The sequence below is a fragment of the Myxine glutinosa genome, chromosome 8 (genome assembly GCF_964187855.1).
Source record: "Myxine glutinosa chromosome 8, kmMyxGlut1.1, whole genome shotgun sequence".
In the NCBI taxonomy this organism is placed as follows: Eukaryota; Metazoa; Chordata; class Myxini; order Myxiniformes; family Myxinidae; genus Myxine; species Myxine glutinosa.
In genome coordinates this window covers 135,120,430-135,135,993 of record NC_136268.1, presented here as the reverse complement: position 1 = coordinate 135,135,993, position 15,564 = coordinate 135,120,430, and the positions used below count along the sequence as shown (strand labels likewise).

The following is a 15,564-nucleotide window of genomic DNA, read 5'->3' as shown; positions in this document are numbered from 1 at the left end:
AAAAAAAAACAAACAAAAAAACAAAACAAAACAAAAAAACAAACAAAGCAAAAAAAACAAACAAACAAAACAAAACAAAACAAACACAACAAACAAAACAAACAACAAACAAACAAACCAAAACAAAACAAAACAAACCAAAGCATAACAAAACACAACAAACAAAGCAAACAAAACAAACAAAAAAAAACAAACAAAAAAAAAAACAAACAAAACAAACAAAGCAAACAAACAAAACAAACAAACAAACACAACAAACAAAACAAAACAAAACAAAACAAAAAAAGCAAAACAAACAAAACAAACAAACAAGACAAAAAAAACAAAAAAAAAAAACAAAGCAAAACAAACAAACCAAAAAAACAACCAAAACAAAATGCAACAAAACAAAACGCAACAAAACAAACAAAACAAACAAACAACAAACAAAACAAAACAAAACAAACCAAACCAAAACAAACCAAAACATAACAAAACACAACAAAACAAAACAAAACAAAAAACAAAACAAACACAACAAAACAAAACAAACAAAACAAACAAACAAAACAAACAAACAAAACAAACAAACCAAACAAACAAAACAAAACACAACACAACAAACAAAACAAACAAACAAAACAACACAAGCAAACAAAACAAAACAAACAAACCAAACCACACACACACACACACACACACACACACTTCGAGACCTGGGAGAACTCCATTACACATTCTGAAACCCACATATGGACACACACACACACACACACACACACACACACACACACACACACACACACACACACACACACACACACACACACACACACACACACACACACACACACACACACACGAGCGTTACAATAGTATCACAACCACTTTGGGGTGAGACTAACTAAAAGGTAATTTAACATGCAGGCAAACCTGGTTGGTCCATCTCCATAATATATTTGAAAATGGCAACATTTTCAAACAAAGATCCATCCCTGCCACTGCCTTAATTATCCCAAGCTTTCTTCCTCTTTTGTAACTCTTTCCCAGCCTCCCGACCATAATCACCACCCATCATCCCCATTTCCCCATTCTCAGAATCCTCTCCCCTTCTCACTGAATCAATTTTCACATCAATTTGTCCTCGTATAAAACAAATAGGCCGACCAAATAGACGAAGTGTAGAATGTCTGCAATGTCTGCAACACAAAGGTATGCAACTACTTACATTGGGTCCCTTTGGGCCTGGAAATCCGGTGGGACCTTGGGAACCGGAAGGACCCTGCAATGACAACACAAAGGAGAATTGGCAGCTCCTGCAAATCATCGGTTTCCGGAATGATGAGACACAGCACTAAAGAGCTCGAGCGTCTGATGATGCGCCACTTATGGTCCAGTGATTTCCAACTTGAGGTTATGGAGGCTTGCAGAGGAAGATCATTTTATCCAGAAAACTTTTTTAAGGAGCATGGAAGCAGTGATCGTGCAACGGAGTTACGGTAAAATGGAGAAGGAAAAAGAAAAACGAAAGGGAATTTACAATTTTCCGAGCTGTCCCATTCATCATGAAAGGAAACCGATGTGGCATGTGTGAGTGCATGCCAAAATTTACATAAAGTAATGCAGTGTTCGCCTCCAAGTCGCCATGCAATGCACAAGTTGGGTCGTTAATATTCATTACAAGCGACTTTCTTAAATGTGCAGCAATCAAAGGAAAAGCTGAACTTGCAAAGAATGTTCAAAAGTTTGCTGCAAATGAAGCCTGATTGGGGGGATTTTCATTCATTTGCATCAATTGTTCATTCGAATGGCAAAACATTTATTTATTTCAATGAGTCGGCTTGTTCACAATGATACATGGAAATGTGATAAGTGCGCATTCGATATATATATATATATATATATATATATATATATATATATATATATATATATATATATATATATATATATAATTTCCATGGAATTCCTCATCTTCATGTGATGTTTACAACTGACCACAAACCTATATATATATATATTATGCAATTCATTTGGAATTGCAGTTTGGATGTAATTGCATGCCTCATCCCAGAAATACATCTTATCACCCAATATGATGTTTGGCAAACCAATTGTGGTAATTATCTTGCGCCGTCTCGGAAGCTATTTCATCATTTTGTGTCGTTCCCGACTCACCGAGCAACAATACGCTTTGAGCATTCGAATAATTACTCGCAATCTTTCCCATTTTACGACATGTTAAAGTAATTCTCAACAGCGCGAGTGATGCACAATCATTTGAAGATTGCATTTTGATTTTACCCTGAAGATTTATTAGCTTTGCACGCTGCAAATAAGCAAAAAATATTTCCATCACCCAGATGAGAATGATGCAAACAACGTCGAATTACCTTGACGTTTACAGTGTGTGTTTTAGGTGAGGTTAGAGTCGATGCTGATCTCTCAAAGACTCAAATCATTATGAACTAAAGATTGTGCATGAACATGAGACACCCTGTAATAATGTAACATGTATGATGAAATGGCTCTCAAACATTCAGCATTCCCCATACTGGCGTCCATCACATGATATGAGTCACCATTTCGTGAAGATGACAAGAGGCGAATCTAACATTTCCACAATCTCCTTTATGACACTCAATCTCTCCCTCTCCCAGCCATTCCCTGTGACTTTCAACATACTTATACAGTCGTGGCCAAAAATATTGGCACCCTTGCTCTTTTTTTCAAATAACTCAGTTTTCTCTCTAAAAAAAAGTTGAAATTGACAAAAGTATTTGGTCTCCACAATTCTTTATTTCACTGTTAATATTACAGAACCTTTGTTTTTAATTCAGAACTTAATATTACCTTTTAAATCAGAAAATCAAAAGAAATGGCATTGACAAAATTATTGACCCCCTTGACTTGATATTTGGTAGCAAAACCTTTGGACAAAATAACTGCAGTCAAGCGCTTCCTGTAGCCATGAATGAGCTTCCTACACCTCTGTACTAGCAGTTTGGCCCACTCTTCTTGTGCAAAACTGCTCCAGTTCTCCCAGATTTGAAGGGTTCCTTCTCCCAGCTGGTGTTTTCAGATCTCCCCACAGGTGTTCAATGGGATTTAGATCTGGACTCATTGCTGGCCACTTTAGAACAGTCCAGCGTTTTTTCTTGAACCATTCCTGGGTGCTTTTTGAAGTGAGTTTGGGGTCATTGTCCTGCTGCAAGACCCATGACCTTCGACGTAGACCCAGCTTTCTGACACTGGGTTGAACATTGCGCTCCAAAATGCCTTGGTAATCTCCTGATTTCATGATGCCATGCACACATTCAAGGCACCCAGTGCCAGAGGCAGCACAGCAACCCCAAAACATCACTGGACCTCCTCCATCTTTGACTGCCGGGAAGGAGTTCTTTTCTTTGAAGGCTTCATTTTGTTTTCTGTAAACACAGAGATGATGTGCTTTACCAAGAAGCTCTAATTTTGTCTCATCTGTCCACAGGACATTCTCCCAGAAGGATTTTGGCTTGTTCAGGTGTGTTTTGGCAAACTCGAGTCGAGCTTTCTTATGTCTCTCTCTCAGCAGTGGGGTCTTCCTGGGTCTCCTACAATAAAACCCCCTTTCATTGAGTTGGCGACGGATGGTGCGAGTTGATAATGTCGTACCTTGTGTCTGAAGATCAGCTTGAATCTATTTGGCAGTTGATCGAGGTGCTTTCTCCAACATTTGAAGAATCCTTCGCTGCAATCTTTGAGCAAGTTTTGTCTTGCGGCCACATCCAGGGAGGATGGCTTCAGAGCCATAGGCCTTAAACTTCCTGACAACATTGCGTACGATGGACACAGGAATATCAAGGTCTCTGGAGATGGACTTGTCGCCTTGATTGTCCATGTCCATGTCCATTGTCCATGCTTGGCTACAATCTTGTGTCTGACGTCCTCAGACAATCATCTGGTTTTTCTTTCTTTTCTCCATGCTCATTGCGGTACACACAGTGACACAAAACAGCAGAATGACTCCTTTTCTCCATTCAAACTGGTTTAATGAGTGATTTTAATATTACAGGCACCTGCAACTCACCACAGGTGAGTTCAATTCCAAAGTAAATGAGAATCACCTGCTTGAAATCTAATTATTTCTAACAACTTCTAAAAGGTGCCAATAATATTGTCCAGCCCTTTTAGGATTTCTGTGTGGAATATGCTAAGATTTAGTAATGCTTTCAGCTTTTTTGGTTTTGTTCCACTGCAAACCAAAGAAATACAGATGTGGATACCAAAATATTTTTTAATTTCAACAATTTTCGAGAAGAAATGCTGCATTATTTGAAAAAAATGCAAGGGTGCCAATATTTCTGGCCATGACTATCAACTGTGTACTTTTTTGAGTATCAAGTCTCACTCTTTGGGGTCATTGTAAGCTTGTTATCTTTCTTAATTGCAACTCTTGTATAAAAGTCTGTGGCTCAAAGATCAATTTTTTTATTAATTTTTTGTTTATTTAACGATTAATTTATCATTAATTTTGTTAACCAAATAATTATTTTACAGCTTCTAGGTGACGTCTCTCTCACCTGCTCTCCAGTTGATCCTGGTGGACCATCGCTTCCTGCTGCTCCCTGTCCAAATAAGAAGGCAGAAGAACAATCAGTTAAAAAAAATAAAATCTGCAATAACAACTCTACATGCCGGAGCAGATCAAGGAATTTCAAGATGAAGGGGTGCACGAAGCCATAGCGCCGAGGGGGGGGGGGGGGGGGGGTGGGCTCGGAGGTGGAGAGAGGTCTGGGGGGCCATCCCCCAGGAGATTTAAAAAAATTGATCGTCAGAAACGGCATTTCGTGCGTTCTTGGAAGTTTCTGCAGTTCCTTGGGTTCTTCACTGGTCCAACAGTTCAACAGATTCGCGATGACTAATGGTCAGATCAACGAACTGGTGAACCGACTTGCCCAGCTGTTCCTACTGATATAAATAATCCAATCAATTATTGATGCATTTTCTATGTGTGTGTTTGTGTGTGTGCGTGTCCGTGTGTGCGTGCGTGCGTGCGTGTGTGTGTGTGTGAGATATTGCAATGACAATTGAGCAGGGATAAGGGGATCAACTAATTATACAGTAGTTCGTTACTTTCTTGAATACAGTGCATAGGTGGTTTTGCATTGGTGTAAATAGGAATTGTCACATTTGAAGTGTTTTTCCCCAACTCATCAATCATCCTCCTCAATTCAAACCCTCTTTGGATAGACAGAGACATCCATTGGTTGCTTGGCTCACGCCATGCACAATTAACTTTAAAAAGCAATATAATTTTTCAAAAGCAACGGTCTTGAAGATGAAGGCCGAGCAAGCTATTTCAAATCAGCAGCCAATGGGATTTGCAGCTAGACCTCGCCAGCCAAAATGGGAGAGGAGTGACCTCATGCAGTATAATATTAATTATACTGCCTTAAGTGGAAAAGAGACATTCGGCATTGGCACATTGGCACAAGTCATTCTGCACTCGATCCTAACAGTCTGTTTGACATTCTGTTACGGCCAGAAGCACACCAAGCCAAGCCTTCAATCACACTGTCTTTATTTATAGATTATCACACGAAAACCTCTTCCGACACATAAAACCAAGAAGGGAGAAAAGAGGGAAAAACCCGAATAGGCCAGTCCAAGAGTTGGCAGGTCCAAGAGTAGGCCGGTCCAAGAGTAGGCCAGTCCAAGGCAGGCCCAACAGTAGGCCCCAGGGCAGGCCCAGTAGTAGGCCCCATGGCAGGCCCAACAGTGGGCCCCAAGGCAGGCCCAGCATGAGAGGGTAGGAGTAGGCAAGTCCACGAGTAGGCCCCAAGGCAGGCCCAACAGTTGGCCCCAGGGCAGGCCCAACAGTAGGCCCCAAGGCAGGCCCAGCACGAGAGGGTAGGAGTAGGCAAGTCCACGAGTAGGCCCCAAGGCAGGCCCAACAGTAGGCTCCAGGGCAGGCCCAACAGTAGGCCCCAAGGCAGGCCGAGCACGAGAGAGTAGGAGTAGGCAAGTCCATGAGTAGGCCCCAAGGCAGGCCCCAGTGGTAGGCCCCAGTGGTAGGCAGCCAGAGTTCGATCAACGTCACCCTTCAGGTGGAGAGATTGCAGCTGGACACTCTACAACCCCCGAAAAAGCACTCTGCCATAAGCCCTCCTCCAAAATGGCCACTCACTCCTCTGAATCACCTTCCTGGAGACTCCCCTGCCCCACAGCCAATCATAGGCTTTATACACATGGACCAAACCACTTGGTCTAACGCACAGGGTGGTGTGGGGGAAGGAAGAAGAAAAAGGTCACAAACCGTAACACCTCCCCCCCTCAAAGAAGAAAACTTTACCCCAAGAAAAGTTTTCTTTTACAAAGGCAGGATAAACAGTGCAAGCATAAACTTAACCCAGCATAAACAGTGCAATAAACAAATAGCCATCTCTCCTTATGACATTTACAGGCATCATAGCTCATATGCAGGGGCACGAAAAGAAAACTCTTTAGCTTGAGATAGAGCATCTGCAATGACATTATCTCGACCCGAAATATGTACAATTTTCAAGGGGTACGGCTGTACTAAAAGCCCCCATCGGAAAAGGCGTTGATTCGTCATCTTGAACTTTTCCAGAAAAACCAGAGGATTGTGATCAGTATATACGGTAACATCGCTTGAGCCATTTGTTACATATATTTCAAAATGCTGTAGAGCCAAAATCAGATTCAAGGCCTCTTTCTCGATAGTAGAGTAAGCCTTTTGATGTTTGTTCAGCTTTTTGGAGAAGTAACTTACTGGCTTTTCAATACCCGACGCATCATCCTGAAAGAGTACAGCTCCCACACCAACATCGCTTGCGTCTATTGCTAGTTTGAATGGCTTCCCAAAATCGGGAGCGGCCAATACTGGCTCATTGGCCAGAATAGCTTTCAATTTGTCAAAAGCCTTTTGACAGGATTCAGACCACACAAATTTTTCATTTTTCCTCAGAAAGTTGGTTTGGGGTACCACAAGCGAGCTGTAATTTGCACAAAATTTCCTGTAGGACCCGTGACAGTAGGAATAGTCCCCACTCTCCCCATAGAAGGTATTAGTTTCCTATTGGGAAATGATTTGGCTGGGGATAGGGTTTGTGTTTCCCCAGTAGTTTCCATACATCCGAGATAGTTCAGCAAGAGACTGAGGATTTGCGAGAGGAGTTCCCCGGTATTTTCCCTGCTTGTGTAGTGACGAGATCCCAAACGCAGAAAGAGAAGCAGACTGACATAGAGTTGACAACTGTACCAGATTCTGAGGTGTGGTTGGCGGAGACGTGTTTCAATGATTTAACCAGCGATGAAGGGATAGGGAATGGGGCTTCTTGTTTGCCCATGTTGAATCATTCTTCACTAGTTAAGGACCAGCAGGCAGATCCTGTACTAAGAGACCTCAGACAAAAGGCCATGATGGCGTTGGAAGCCAAGGAAGTCTCAGACTGTTACTATGTGAAATCTGATGTGTTAATGAGAAAGTGGAGACCCCCTCGTGCTCCCGCCAGTGACGATTGGTCTGTGGTATACCAGGTAGTGGTACCACCCCGTTATCGTCTTGAAATTCTACGGCTGGCCCATGAAATTCCCATGGCCGGACATGCGGGAATCAGGAAAACTCAGACTAGGATCCTGGCACATTTTTATTGGCCTAAGTTGCACCAGGACATAGTGGCGCACTGTAAGACCTGCCATACCTGTCAAATTATAGGGAAACCCCAGCCCTCAATGAAACCAGCTCCCCTTGTACCCCTGCCCGTTTTTGAGGAGCCTTTCAGTAGAGTACTGATTGATTGTGTTGGTCCATTACCAATAACTAAATCGGGGCATCGGTATTTACTAACCATAATGGACATGTCAACTAGATTCCCTGAGGCTGTCCCTTTAAAAAGGATTACTGTTAAGGTGGTGGTGGATGCCTTGGTTCAGTTTTTCACCAGATATGGTTTGCCAAAGGAGGTGCAGTCTGAACAAGGTTCAAATTTTATGTCTGGTCTATTTCAAGAAGTCATACACCAGCTAGGGATCAGGCAGTTAAAGTCGTCAGCCTACCACCCCTAGTCCCAGGGAGCCCTTGAGAGATACCACCAGACCATGAAAACTATGTTGAAGGCCTATTGTATGGAGTATCCTGAAGAATGGGATAAAGGAATCTGTTTTGTGTTGTTTGCCACCAGGGATACGCCGAATGAATCTACGGGTTTCAGCCCATTTGAGTTGGTGTACGGCCATGAGGTTAGGGGCCCTCTAAAAGTAGCAAAAGAGAGATTCATCGAAGAGACTGAGAACCCTAACCTTCTGGACTACGTATGTGCTTTCCAGGAAAGACTTACCACCACCTGCAAGGTCGCCCAGGAGTATTTGAAAGTATCTCAGCGAGTGATGAAGGCCCGTTTTGACCAGAGGGCGATAGCTCGTAATTTTAGGCCAAGAGACAAGGTGCTAGTTTTACTACCTCTGCCTGGGGAGCCACTATCGGCGAAGTTTAGCGGTCCCTACGTGGTCGAAAGGAAGCTGAGTGAGGTGAACTACGTAGTGCGGACACATAAATAAAAAAAACACCTTTAGAGGCCATTTTTCCCAGCAAAGCGGGGGTTGGCCTTTTTCGGGCACCGTGGTTGTTGTTGTTTTTGTTGGTCGCCTTTTTGAAGCAATGTTTTATGGCCGGATGCCCTTCCTGCCGCCAACCCTGTTTGTCGCCTTTTACGACAAACAGGGAATTACCAGTGAACTGGTACTCAATTAGCCGACCTCGGAAGGATGACAGGCTGAGTCAACCCCCCTGGCGTTAATTCAGCGATCGACCGGGATTCGAACCCAGGATCCTAGGATCCTAAGCTGGCACCCTAGCCGCTAAGCCAACACCAGGTTAACCCATGACAGACGACGGACCCATGACAGACGGAAACCCCGCCGGGTGTGCCATGTTAATATGATTAAAAGGTACTATGAGCGTGAGGCCGACCTCGGTCGGCCAGTTTGGCTAGCTAAGTTAGTAGGTCATATAAACCATCCAGATATTGACTCGAGCAAATCCGACAGCGTCGCTCTGCAACAACCTGAGAGAGAACCCTTGGGGGCTAAGCTATCAAACTCGGAGGTGTTGACGCATTTGGACTCTGAATTAGCTCATGCTCCTGAGGATAAACGATCTCATGTAATTGCTCTAATTGGGGAGTATGCCCATCTTTGTTTCGATGAGCCTGGGTGCACCTCATTGGCTTCCCATGATGTTGAGGTCGGGAATGCTAGACCCATCAAACAAACACCCCTATCGGTTAAATCCTGACAAGCTAGCTCGGGTTCGTGAAGAGGTACAATATATGCTAGAGCATGACATCATCGAACCCAGTCAGAGCAGCTGGAGTTCGCCCATTGTACTCATACCAAAGCCCGATGGTTCCGCAAGATTCTGTATAGACTATCAAAAGGTGAATGTGGTAACCCACACTGATTCGTATCCCATCCAAAGAATTGAAGATTGCATAGACAGGGTAGGTAAGGCTGCCACGCTTATGTTAGCAAAATAGACTTGCTTAAAGGTTATTGGCAAGTACCTTTGACTGACCGGGCAAAGGAAGTCTCGGCCTTTGTGACTCCAGATGGCTTATATCAGTGTAAGGTAATGTCGTTTGGGATGAAAAATGCACCTGCTACCTTCCAAAGGTTAATGAACCAGGTTACAAGGGGTCTTCCAAATTGTGTAGCTTACCTGGATGATGTCATACTGCACAGTGATACATGGCAAGACCACTTGAAACATCTCAGAGAACTGTTTGTTCGACTTACCGATGCCAACCTTGTTGTAAACCTCAAGAAAAGTGAATTTGCCAAAGCTAGGGTTACATATCTCGGTCACGTTGTTGGTCAGGGTCAAGTATCCCCTCGACAGGCCAATACCCAAGCGATTGCCGATTTTCCTGCCACCACCAATAAGCGAGAATTGCTTCGGTATCTTGGTATTTCCGGGTTCTACAGGAAATTTTGCGCAAATTACAGCTCTCTCGTGGTACCCCTAACCAACGTGTTGAGGAAAAATGAAAAATTTGTGTGGTCTGAATCCTGTCAAAAGGCTTTTGACAAATTGAAAGCTATTCTGGCCAATGAGCCAGTATTGGCCGCCAAGCCTTCAATCAAGCCACCAAGCCAAGCCTTCAATCACACGGTCTTTACTTATGGATTATCACATGAAAATCTCTTCTCACACATAAAACAAAGAAGGGAGAAGAGAGGGAAAAACCAGAGTAGGCAGGTCCAAGAGTAGGCCGGTCCAAGAGTAGGCCGGTCCAAGAGTAGGCCGGTCCAAGAGTAGGCCAGTCCAAGAGTAGGCCGGTCCAAGAGTAGGCCGGTCCAAGAGTAGGCCGGTCCAAGAGTAGGCCGGTCCAAGAGTAGGCCGGTCCAAGAGTAGGCCGGTCCAAGAGTAGGCCGGTCCAAGAGTAGGCCGGTCCAGGAGTAGGCCGGTCCAGGAGTAGGCCGGTCCAGGAGTAGGCCGGTCCAGGAGTAGGCCGGTCCAGGAGTAGGCCGGTCCAGGAGTAGGCCGGTCCAAGAGTAGGCCGGTCCAAGAGTAGGCCGGTCCAAGAGTAGGCCCGTCCAAGAGGAGGCCGGTCCAAGAGGAGGCTGGTCCAAGAGTAGGCCGGTCCAAGAGTAGGCACCAAGGCAGGCCCAACAGTAGGCCCCAGGGCAGGCCCAGTAGTAGGACCCACAGCAGGCCCAACAGTAGTAGGCAGCAAGAGTTCGATCAATGTCACCCTTCAGGTAGAGAGATTGCAGCTGGACACTCTACAACCCCCGAAAAAGCACTCTGCTACAAGCCCTCCTCCAAAATGGCCACTCACTCCTCTAAATCACCTTCCTGGCGACTCCCCTGCCCCACAGCCAATCATAGGCTTTATACACATGGACCAAACCACTTGGTCTAACTCACAGGGGGGTGTGGGGGAAGGAAGAAGAAAAAGGTCACAAACCTTAACACCTCCCCCCCTTAAATAAGAAAACTTTACCCCTAGAAAATTTTCTTTTACAAAGGCAGGATAAACAGTGCAAGCATAAACTTAACCCAGCATAAACAGTGCAATTAACAAACAGCCATCTCTCCTTTGTGACATTTACAGGCATCATAGCTAATATGCAGGGGCATGAAAAAAAATATCTTGAGCTCGAGATAGAGCATCTGCAATGACATTATCTCGACCCGAAATATGTACAATTTTCAAGGGGTACGGTTGTACTGAAAGCCCCCATCAGTTCCCTATCAGGTGCTTGTAGAGCAACGCTGTCTAATTCACTAGAGTCAATATATTGATGCTTTATATGACCTACCAACTGGCCGGCCGAGGTCAGCCTCATGCTCATAGTACATTTTAAGCATATTAACGTGGCACACCCAGCGGGGTTTCCATCTGTCATGGGTCCGCACCACGTAGTTAACCTCACTCAGCTTTTTTTCGACCAAGTAGGGACCACTAAACTTCGCCAATAGTGGCTCCCCAGGCAGAGGTAATGAAACTAGCACTTTGTCTCCAGGCCTAAAATTACGAGCTGTCGTATTCAGGTCAAAACGGGCCTTCATTACTCGCTGAGATACTTTCAAATGTTCCTTGGTGACATTGCAGGCGGTGGTAAGCGTTTCCCGGAAAGTACCTACATAGTCCCGACGGTTAGGGTTCTCCGTCTCTTCGAGGAATCTCTCTTTCACTACTGGGGAAACACAAACCCTATTGCCAGCCAAATCATTTCTCAATAGGAAACTAATACCCTCTATGGGGAGAGTGGGGACGATTCCTACCATCACGGGTCCTGTGACCAAATCAGACTTCAAGTTCACCCTATGTAAGGGGACTGGGACATAACGACCTGCAATGCCCTGGATTAAGGCACTCGCTTACACCGAACTACTCAAAGTCAATGGTAAAATATTGGACAACATCAACGACTGAGCTGCCCCAGTATCCCTCAAAATAACGACGGACTTGACTTTCACGTCCCAAGACACTTGGCCCTTGGACACAAAAGGTTTTAACGGTCCTGTCCGGGGCTCGTAAAGTCAGCAGTATCCTCAGCTTTAACTGAAAGGGCACAATCATGGTGACTGTCCACTTTGGTTCAAACCAATGCAATAGGTATAGCAGAGCCTCCCTTCTTCTCCTCCCTTTGCAATTTCCAACAATTGGACTTTAGATGTCCCCTCTGTTTACAGTAATAACACGTTGGGGCCATTCCCCGGTGAGATGCCTTACTCGACCACTCCAACTGTCTACTCAGAGACGGCCACACCAATGGACCCCGATGGTCGGTCCACTCCCCCTCTGACTGGTTCTCACTAGCCCCCTTCTTGTTATCCCAGGTAGTACCATAATGAGGAAAACCAAGGCCTCTCTTCTGGGTAAGTTCAGAATCATCTGCACCAGCAGCAGCTTTTTTCAACTCACCAACCTTATGATCCGTAAGGTGTGTCCTAATGTCCAAGGGGATACTGTTCCTAAACTCGTCCATCAAGATAACCTCCCTTAGATTACCATAGGTCCTATCCACTTGTAGAGAACGATACCACCGATCAAAACTCATTTCCTTCCCCCTCGCAAATTCAACAAATGTCTGCCCAGCCTGTCTTTTCAGGGTTCGGAACTTCTGCCGGTACGCTTCCGGAACTTGCTCATAGGCTGACAACACAGCCTTTTTAACAGCCTCATAATTCTCTGACTGATCCTCCGACAGAGCTGAATACACTTCCTGGGCTCTCCCTATGAACCCACTTTGTAGTAGCAGGGTCCAGTATGGTACGGGCCACTGAAGACGTTTTGCTTTCTTTTCAAAAGACAGAAAAAACGTTTCCACCTCCTCCTCGTTAAACTTGGGAACAAGCCTAATGTTTCGAGCCACATCAAAGGAACGGGGGAGATCATTTTGACCCCCACCTGAATCGATGGAAACGGGTTGGGCCAGTCCCACCTGCATTTCTAATTTTCTTAACTCAAACTCTCGTTGTCGTTCTTCTTTTTCTCTTTCAAACTCTCTTTGCCGTTCCTTGTCTTCTAACTTTAGTCTGAGCTGTCTTTCTTCTGATTCCATCCGAGCCAATTCCAAGGCTTCACTCCTCAATCTTAGCCACGGTTCTAAACCCATGCGACTGACAATAGCCGAAACAATCTCCGCCTTTTTCATGCTAGATGTCCCACTAACCCCAAGATGATCAGCTACAGCTCGTAACTCTACCTTACGTAACAGTTCTACATCTTGCACTGATAGCCCCTTCTTCTCCAAAAATTCCTTCACTTCAAAATCCATCCCCTCAGCCATGGTGTACGACTGCAGTAAACGTACCAGCACCGTAAACAAAAGTCAAATTATCTGCCAATGAGGAAACTTACAAATGCAGGGAAAAAAAAAAATCCAAGACAGGTATCATATAAATCAGATCCCAGACGAGCCCCCAATTTGTTACGGCCTGAAGCACACCAAGCCAAGCCTTCAATCACACTGTCTTTATTTATGGATTATCACACGAAAATGTCTTCCTACACATAAAACCAAGAAGGTAGAAAAGAGGGAAAAATCCGAATAGGCCAGTCCAAGAGTAGGCCGGTCCAAGAGTAGGCCGGTCCAAGAGTAGGCCGGTCCAAGAGTAGGCCGGTCCAAGAGTAGGCCGGTCCAAGAGTAGGCCGGTCCAAGAGTAGGCCGGTCCAAGGCAGGCCCAACAGTAGTAGGCATCAAGAGTTCGATCAACGTCACCCTTCAGGAAGAGAGATTGCAGCTGGACACTCGACAACCCCCGAAAAAACACTCTTCTGCAAGCCCTCCTCCAAAATGGTCACTCACTCCTCTGAATCACCTTCCTGGCCACTCCGCTGCCCCACAGCCAATCATAGGCTTTATACACATGGACCAAACCACTTGGTCCAACTCACAGGGGGTGTGGGGAAAGGAAGAGAAAAAGGTCACAAACCGAAACACATTCTGCATTGGATTTTCTGCATCTCTGGGATGACAGATGGCTGTGGATCATGCCCATGTGCACCACATATTAGGAATGATCTTTGCCTAACTACAGACCCCACCCCCCAGAGACTCCAAAGCTCTGTGGGCTGTCACCACGTTATCAATGAGGTCCTTGAGTTTGAGTCATGAGTTGAGTCAAAATCTTTCAGACCAGTCCCAGGCAGGAATTTATTCATGTTTATTAAATAAATAAATAAATAAATAAACAAACAAATAAACAAACAAACAAACAAACAAATATATATATATATATATATATATATATATAAATATATATATATAAATATATATATATAAATATATATATATAAATTATAAATATATATATATATATATATATATATTTATTTATTTATTTATTTGTTTATTTATTTGTTTATCTATTTGTTTATTTGTTTATTTATTTATTTATTTAATAAACATGAATAAATTCCTGCCTGGGACTGGTCTGAAATATATATATATATATACAGTGAAACCTTGACTTACGAGTGCACCAACTTACGAGTTTTCCGAGATACGAGCCGTTGCTCGGGCGGTTTATTGCTTTGAGATGCGAGCCGAGATCTGAGTTACGAGCTTACGCCACCCGCCACCAAGTGGGTTCCGGTCACGTGGTTATCTTGCCGTGCAAGCATCTCTGCCGTATATCGCTGCTGCTTTGTTTTCGCATTTTGGTTATTTTGGAGCTTACGCCACCCGCCACCAGGTGGGTTCCGGTCACGTGGTTATCTTGCCGTGCAAGTATTTCTGCCGTATATAGCTGCTGCTTTGTTTTCGCATTTTGGTTATTTTGGAAAATTTCTTAGTTTTAACCATGGGTCCTAAGAAATTGAGTGCCAAGGGCAGTACTGAGAAGAAGAAGAGGATGATGTGCTTGGATATAAAACACGCAATCGTCGAAAAACATGAGCGAGGTGTGCGTGTTGTCGACTTGGTGAGGCAGTACGATCGTAGTACTTCTACGATATGTACGATTTTGAAGCAGAAGGAGTCGATAAAGGCTATAACGCCAGCCAAGGGCGTTACGATTATTTCAAAGCTCCGGACCTCTATCCATTAAGAGATGGAGAAGTTGTTGTTTGTGTGGTTGACGGAGAAGCAGCTCGCAGGAGATACCGTGACTGAGAACATCATGTGTGAGAAGGCCCGAGACATTTACGGGGATTTGGTGCAGCAGGCGGCGGGAACATCAACGGACAAGGCATCGGAAGTCATTCAAAGCCAGTCGGGGATGGTTTGATAATTTTAAGAAGAGGACCGGCATTCACTCCGTCGTCAGGCATGGTGAGGCAGCAAGCTCGGATGTGAAGGCAGCTGAAGATTTTATTATAACTTTTGCCGAACTGATAGAAGCCGAACGATGCATCCCCCAGCAAATCTTCAACTGTGACGAGACAGGGCTCTTCTGGAAAAAGATGCCGAGGAGGACGTATATAACGGCAGAGGAGAAGAGCATGCCAGGCCACAACTTGTTCAGAGTGCCGGCGATAGCTCGCCTTCTCTTTGTGGAAAACACGGTGAGATCCTTAACATCCAACAACTAATGGGACGCAAACGGGGCGCCCAGTTTAGCGGTAC

General features: G+C 44.5%; 1 protein-coding gene across 1 annotated transcript in view; it reads right to left on the bottom strand.

Annotated features, from left to right (window-relative positions):
- The window catches only part of LOC137433197 (uncharacterized), a 726,873-nt gene that overhangs the window by 228,046 nt on the left and 483,263 nt on the right, over nucleotides 1-15,564 (bottom strand). The window contains exons 30-31 of the mRNA XM_078784000.1: nucleotides 4,542-4,586; nucleotides 1,208-1,261 (exon numbers count right to left, since the gene is read on the bottom strand). Coding sequence (XP_078640126.1) covers nucleotides 1,208-1,261; nucleotides 4,542-4,586 — 99 coding nt within the window. The remainder of the gene's footprint in view (nucleotides 1-1,207; nucleotides 1,262-4,541; nucleotides 4,587-15,564) is intronic.